This window comes from Otolemur garnettii, unplaced genomic scaffold (genome assembly GCF_000181295.1).
Source record: "Otolemur garnettii isolate 467f Iridium unplaced genomic scaffold, OtoGar3 scaffold00029, whole genome shotgun sequence".
Classification (NCBI taxonomy): domain Eukaryota; kingdom Metazoa; phylum Chordata; class Mammalia; order Primates; family Galagidae; genus Otolemur; species Otolemur garnettii.
In genome coordinates this window covers 34,486-41,860 of record NW_003852424.1, presented here as the reverse complement: position 1 = coordinate 41,860, position 7,375 = coordinate 34,486, and the positions used below count along the sequence as shown (strand labels likewise).

The 7,375-nt window shown below is 53.0% G+C and overlaps 1 protein-coding gene across 1 annotated transcript in view; it reads right to left on the bottom strand.

Moving 5' to 3' along the window:
* IDH2 (isocitrate dehydrogenase (NADP(+)) 2, mitochondrial) overlaps positions 1-7,375 on the bottom strand; it is a 16,391-nt gene that overhangs the window by 2,256 nt on the left and 6,760 nt on the right. Inside the window, exons 2-7 of the mRNA XM_003788622.3 lie at positions 4,866-4,957; positions 3,887-4,052; positions 2,418-2,578; positions 2,194-2,337; positions 1,712-1,848; positions 1,421-1,572 (exon numbers count right to left, since the gene is read on the bottom strand). Coding sequence (XP_003788670.1) covers positions 1,421-1,572; positions 1,712-1,848; positions 2,194-2,337; positions 2,418-2,578; positions 3,887-4,052; positions 4,866-4,957 — 852 coding nt within the window. The remainder of the gene's footprint in view (positions 1-1,420; positions 1,573-1,711; positions 1,849-2,193; positions 2,338-2,417; positions 2,579-3,886; positions 4,053-4,865; positions 4,958-7,375) is intronic.

Genomic DNA, 7,375 nt, shown 5'->3' with positions numbered 1-7,375 from the left:
GAACCCACCACCTTAGGTGTATGTGGCTGATGCCTTAGCCACTTAAGCCACAGGCGCCGAGCCTATTATTATTTTTTTGAGACAGAGTCTTATTCTGTCACCCTTGGTGTAATGTCATGGCCTCTGGCTAGGTCATAGCAACCTCAAACTCAAGCGACCCTCTTGCTCAGCCTCCTAAGTAGGCTGGGACTATGGGCGTCTACCAATACACCTGGCTAGTTTTTCTATTTTTAGAAGAGATGGGGTCTCACTCTTGATTGGGCTGGTCTTAAATCTCCTGAGCTCAAGGGAATCTCCTGACTCAGCCCCCCAGAGTGAAAGTGGATAAACTTCCATAAGAAAATGGTTTGTCGGCTTGGCGCCCATAGCATCAGTGGTTATGGCACCAGCCACAATGCTAGTAGGTTTGAACCCAGCCCAGGCCAGCTAAACAACAATGACAACTGCAACAAAAAAATAGCTGGGTGTTGTGGCGGGTGCCTGTAGTCCCAGCTACTTGGGAGGCTGAGGCAAGAGAATCACTTAAGCCCAAGAGTTGAGGTTGCACAGCACTCTACCAAGGGCAACAAAGTAAGACTCTGTCTAAAAAAAAAGAAAGAAAGAAAGAAAGAAAGAAAATGGTTTGTCTAAGAATTATTGTTGATTCTCCCTTTTACTTGGACCTTCAGAGTCACCAATTGCTTATATACTTAAGGGTAATTTCCATGCCTTTCTCTCATCTCTATAGCCTTTAATCCTTCCAGCCCAGACTGGAACGTCCTGGCAAGAGGGTCACCACTACAATCTTTCAGTGTCCATAACCTGGTGGGCTTCCCTTTCCCTCCCTCCTGTACCTCCTGCAGCCTTAGCTTTTTCCTTGCTCTCCTGCCCTGAGGTACTTCCCATGCCCACCACCTTTCCTGCCCTGTTTCCAACACAATTAAGCCACCTCTAGCTGTCCTGTAACAGCCTCACCCATGCTTTCTGTTGCAGTCCAGTCTGTCTTTCAGGCACTCTGAGGCCTGGGGCTTTGCCATCTTCCCTGACACCCTCCTACATCCATTAGGTTTACTGTGCAAGAAGCACTTCCCACAATTTAAAGTACTTCCCAGACCTGCTTGATTCCACCTTCCTACTGGAGTCAAACACAGTCACGTGGCTCTTCAGGGTCAGGACAACCTCAGGCTGACATCCTGGCCCCTCCATGAGTTCCTGAGCCCTCCTTTCCCTCTAAGGGCAGCCTCAGCAATACGCCCATCTAAACCCAGTTTGCAGTGCTCCCTCACTCAGATGCCAGGGAGTTCCTTCGTGCTGTCCTCAGGTGCCATGTGACATCCTGTTGCTATGCTAGAGAAGTCTTCCACTAAAAGAATCTGAAAAGCCCCTAAGCCAGAGAAGGATAGCCATCTGTCCCACCAGGAGCAAGGCCCTCCCTGCGCACCCTGAGCCAGGATGTCTGACTGCACGTCTCCATCATAGTTCTTGCAGGCCCACACGAAACCGCCTGAAGACTTGAGGACCTGAGCCACCATGTCATCAATGAGCCGGTGCTCATACCAGATCTTGTTTTTGTCGAAGTCAGTCTTATAGTGCCTGAGAGGAAAGGGGGCCTGTGTGGGAGAGGGCAGGAGGCTGACCAGGTGAGGATCCCTCCCTGAGCCCCAAGTATAACAGGGACAATGTGCAGGAGGCTGTGCAGCCTGTGGGGAGCAGCAGTGGAAGCAGCTGTTACTTGTCAAAGATCTCCTGGAAGATGTCCTTGAAGCGTCCATCGTAGGCCTTCAGAATGGTGTTCTTGGTGCTCATGTACAGTGGCCACTTCTTCTGGATGGCGTACTGGAAGCAGCTGTGTGCAAAGCCTGAGATGGACTGCAGAGGGAGAGAGACCTGGCATGGCCCCCCAGCCTAGGGGCTGCCAGCTACCCCCTCCTCCCTGTCTCCCAGGCTGGGCCCAGGCCCCTGGGCAGACTCCATGCTGCTTCTGCTGCCCAGCGTCTCCAACCTATTTCCTGGAGCAAGCAGGCCCAACTCTGGTTTGGAAAACATCTCCCCCTCCCCAGTTCACAGATTACATAGCAGGGCATAACTATTCCCCCACCCTACTCCCTTCCTGCCAGGGCTGTGTCCTCGGCTCTCCCATCCAAGCCCTCCACCCCAGGGCCTCAGTGACTAGCTCAGAGATGGTCATGCGACCCAGGCTGGGGAGGTCCACACCTCATCTGTGTTGTACATGCCCATGCCCACACCGCCGGCTGGGAAGTTGTACACCTCCCATTCCTTGACACCACTGCCATCCTTCGGAGTGAAGACCATTTTGAATGTGCCGGCACGGTCAGCCACGAAGTCTGTGGCCTTATACTGCAGAGACAGGAAATGGCTTGGACCACAGCTCTGCTGGGGGCCTAAGTCAAGGGCCCCCGCCTCCCACCCTGGCCTACCTGGTCGCCATGGGCATGCCTGCCAATGGTGATGGGCTTGGTCCAGCCAGGGACGAGGCGGGGGATGTTTTTGCAGATGATGGGCTCACGGAAGACAGTCCCCCCAAGGATGTTCCGGATGGTTCCATTGGGACTTTTCCACATCTTCTTCAGTTTGAACTCTGTGAGGACAAAGTGAGCCATGTCAGCCACTTCAGAACTCTAACCCCAAGCAACAAGACAGCTAGGCAGGGACCCTAAACATCACCCCCAAAGAAGTGGCAGAGTCCAGAGCATAAGCATGTAGGCACAAGAACCACCAGTTCTGTGTGGCTACACAAGTAGCTTAAACTGAGCTGTAAGGGAAACTCAGGACAAAATCCTAGCCCATGAGCTATTGTTAGGATTCAGTGAGCTCCGGGTAAAGGGCCTGGATCAGGGCCTGACAAGCAAGTGCCCCTCAGCTATTTTCATTACCACAGTCACTCATCCCAGGGAAGGGCTTGGCCATGAGCCTGAGGGCCTTGGCCTTACTGCAGATGCCCTGATTCCAGCCCCACATCAGTAGTTTCTGAGACTGTGACTCTCTACTTCCCCATCCACATCCCAGAATCAGGTGAAATGAAAGAAAATGTGACAAGAGTCCAGCACCAAGATGAGTCTAATACTTCCTGGCTGGGCACGACTGAGTAGCATGGAGGTGGGGGAGGGGGCCTAGGGTTTGCAGGTGTGTCCTGAAAGCTTCCTTCTGGCCCCTCACACTGCAAGAAAGGGACAGAACTCAGAAATCCCCTCAAGCACCCTTTCCTGAATTATCCCAACCTGGCCCCTTTATCCACACACTGATGCCATTTTCTGGAACCCTAGGGAACCCAGTCCAGCTCAGTTGTGGCACCTCTCAGAGATATGCCCACCAGGCAGGGAAGACTCACAGTGCCAATGCAGTGGCAAGAGGGCACAAGCGACATCCTCTGAAGGGCCTGACATACGCCCTCCCCTCCACAGCCTCTGTAAACCTGTCTGCAAAACAGCTTGGAGGGCCAGAGGGATGGGGTTCCAAGGAACCCATAGTCACTGTGAGGGCATCAGCGCTACCTTCCTCCCCGTCTCCACTTCCTCTCCCATCTCTGATGACACCTACCACTGGTAAGAGCCACACAGCATAGCAAAAATTCTACTGGCCTGGCACTTCCACTCTGCCACACCCTCCCCATGGAACCTAAGGTCACCCCTTACTCACACCTCCCCCAGCATGGTCTGTAATGACCTCTCAAGCCCCCTGCCTACCACATTCACTGGGAGACTGGGGTCGCCTCACAATGCCTGCCCTGTAGCCACACACCCAAGTAAAGCTGGCTTCAGGGAAGCCTCAGCACCAGAGGCTACCCAGCAGTACCCAATCCCTAGATGGGGGACACGGCCAGCCTCCACCAACACCAGTCTGGAGAGCCTGTGGACCTCCCCAGGCCACCACTCCTATGCCCTCACACCTTCCACACGGGCCTCATCAGGGGTGATGGTGGCACACTTGACAGCCACATGGTACTTCTGGGTGGCCAATGCAGAGTCGATGGTGACCTGGTCATTGGTCTGGTCACGATTCGGGAGCCCAAGGTCAAAATACTTGAGCTGGACATCCACATGGGGCAGGATGAGCTGAGGACAGAGGGCCAGAGCAAGGCTTTAGCTCAAATGGCTGTGACTTGGAGACAGGATACCAAGGGGCAGGAGAAGTCTAAAGACCATGGCAGGGAACAACCAATCAGGACAGGGATGGGAGGGGGACCAGCAAAGAGTGTGTTAGAGGACTGGGCTCTGACACTCTTCAGCAGGGCCTAACCACTGCTGGGGCTCGAGAGGGGTCAGCAGACCAGGCTGCAGCTCTTCCCAGGGCTCTTCCCCATGTGACCATCTGCCCCCCACCATGGCCACCAAATCAGCTGAACCCCAGTCCCAAGTGTATTCAGGTTTCTCTGTGCAATGGGTCTCCTCTCCTCCTCCAAGTGCTTTGAGACCTCTCCAGTCAGGAACAGTGCTGTGTGGCCCTCCTCTCACAGGCGTGCACACAACTTGGAGCCTTCACTCAGATGACAGAGACAATGCGTATGTCCAGACACAGCAGCTTTGGAAAAACCCAGAGCCACCCTGGGACCGTCCGCTGTGGTAGCCACGGCTACAGGCTACACTGCAGCCATCTCCCCAGCCCTGCTCCCTTTCACTCCTTCTCAAGGAAGCGTGGCGGAAGAGAGAAATGGATGGGTGCGCCATGCTCAAGCCTGGCAGAATGTGCAGGCTGCTAGGACACCCCTACCAGGGACGGTACAGGTACAAAAGAAGGTGAAAAGAAGCGGGGCTGGCCCTGCTGGCACCTTTCAGAAGGTGAGAACAGGGCTGACCCTGCCTGTCAGGGGGATCTCATGTGTCTGGCCAGCCCTCCTGGAGGGCCTCCCACTTCTAGAGGGTCGCTACCTTTTCCTTGATGAATTGCCAGATAATGCGGGTCATCTCATCCCCATCCATCTCCACCACTGGCTTTGCCACGTTGATCCTCTTGTCAGCATCTAGAACCGAGGACACCGGATGCATTGCACTCCTGGGAAGGGGTGGGGCTCCCCCAGTAAACCTGCCCTTCAAGGGGGGGGGAGGACCTGTAGACAGCCGAGTGCCAGCTGCCCAGGTGGAGTCCACTTCCCTATCTACAAACGCAGGTCCCTGACTGCCCAGGGGACCTGGATCCCCCTTAGAGTTAGCTGGGTAGAACTTACCAGAAAGATACCCAGCCCACCCTTTGTGGGGGCGAGGCCTATCTGGTCAGTCAATCCTCTCTCCTGGAATCTGCAGGACACCAGCACTGAGAATGGCAGCTGGCCAGGGCTGCCTGGCCCAGCATAAAGTCAGAGGCAGGTCGTCTAGGGGCTCCTTGGTCTGATTCCTCAGGGTGACCCAGCCTCCCCTTTTGTTCAAGATTCAGTTCTTTATAGTTTTCCTTGCAATTCTATCAGCTATCCTATGTCCTTCTAATGATATCCTCTCAAAGTCATCCAGTCACTCACTCTGTCTGGAGGATGTGTATGTACAGAGACAGGAACTAAGTGTCCACCAGGTGCCCAATGGCGTGGACAGACAGGGATCAAGTGCCCACTATGTGCCCAGCGATGTACAATCCTTTACATATGTGATTCCATTGAATTCCCAAAACAACCCCACAAAGAGGTTAAATGTGAAGAAACAGAGGCTCAGAGGGGTTACCAGCTTACCACCCAAGGTTACAGACCTTGAAATAGCAGAGCCAGGAAGACTCTGGCCCTGCTGAATGGGACAGGCAGACTTTTTTTTTTTTTTTTTTTTTTGAGACAGAGCCTCAAGCTGTCCCCCTGGGTAGAGTGCCGTGGCATTACAGCTCACAGCAACCTCCAACTCCTGGGCTCAAGCGAGTCTCCTGCCTCCGCCTCCCAAGTAGCTGGGACCACAGGCGCCCGCCACAACGCCCGGCTATTTTTTGGTTGCAGCCATCATTGTTGTTTGGCGGGTCCGGGCTGGAGATTCGATACCGCCACCCTAGGTGTACGTGGCTGGCGCCTTAGCCGGTTGAGCTATAGGCGCCGAGCCGGGACAGGCAGACTTAAGGCACCTGGGAACAGAATTCAGGATGCCGATCCAAGGTAAGCTTAGGAAGCGAACTCAAAGAAAATGCAAGGAAATGGCCCAGCTTAGGCACTGCTGCAGCTGCCTGGGACGGGGCTCCCTGAACTCCTCCTGCACAGACCAGGGTACCTAACCACTCCTCTGCCCACAGTCTGGGAAGAAGCAGAGTCTGTAGGGAAGGAACAAGATCTACACAAAACAGAAAACTCTAGTCCTCAGGAAATCTCTCCAAAGCAGCTCTTCTCACCTCACCTATCGCCCATTTGCTCCTCTGTAACACACAGTCCCTACAGATGCAGGGACATCATCTTCAGCCTCCCACCAGATTGGACACAGCAAATCACACAAAGAGGATATCACTTGAAAACACTGGGCTAGAAGAAGTGACAACTGCAGGATTAACAGCAAGGGCAGGCTTGGAAACTAAGAAGGCACACAGCACAGTCAAAACAAAGAGATCAAAGCCTAACAGACCTTAAACAGCTCAACTTCCAAAGAGATGCAAACAGATTGGTTTTTTTAATCTAAAAAGAATCTTAGAGATCACTTAGAGAGAAAAATGAGACCTGAGAAGTATGGTTTGTACCAGAGGCAAGAGAGAACCCAGGTTCCTGGCCCAAGTGCAGCCTCTGGAAGTCCTTATAGAGACACAGACAGCATACACAGACTGGAAACATTTCATCACCTGAAGAACAAAAAGTGGACACTGCTGGCTCTGCCACCCTTCCCAAGATGCAACAAAGATTTTCTACCCAAGCTGCAAGGTTCCTTCACTCTACTGGGCTAAAACTTTAGCAGGAAAAGTCCCCAGAGCTGGTGCAAAGCAAGGTAAATTTAAGGGAGCATCTCCTATGAGTTAATTTGAGGAGAGCTAATCAAATTTGTACAAAAAAAAAAAAAAGAACCTATCATAATCAGGAGGTCAGATAGACTCATTTGGGAGCAGCTCTGCAGGGTTCAGCCTCAGCCTGGACTCTGCTATTCTGGGCTTCAAGCAGGTGCAACCATGGACGCCACACCTCTGTAGGGTGGGGGTTCAAGGTCAGGATCCTAGCCCTCGTGTGTCTGCAGGTGTCAAACTCTCAGAGATCTTAGGATGGACTTACTCATCAACCAGATGCCTAAATCACCATAGTCTTGCCCTCAGGTGAGTGTGAAGGGAAACCCACAGGTAAGGAGAGCAACAGCTGTTGCTTTCACCAGTCAGGGCTGCTAAGACCTCTGGAAAACAAACTTCCTGGTGGAGCAGAGAACAGCAACCTGAGCAGAAGCCAGCAGACTTGTTCTGTTTGAACCAGGTAATGGTTGTTTTTTGTTTTTGGTTTTTTTTTTTT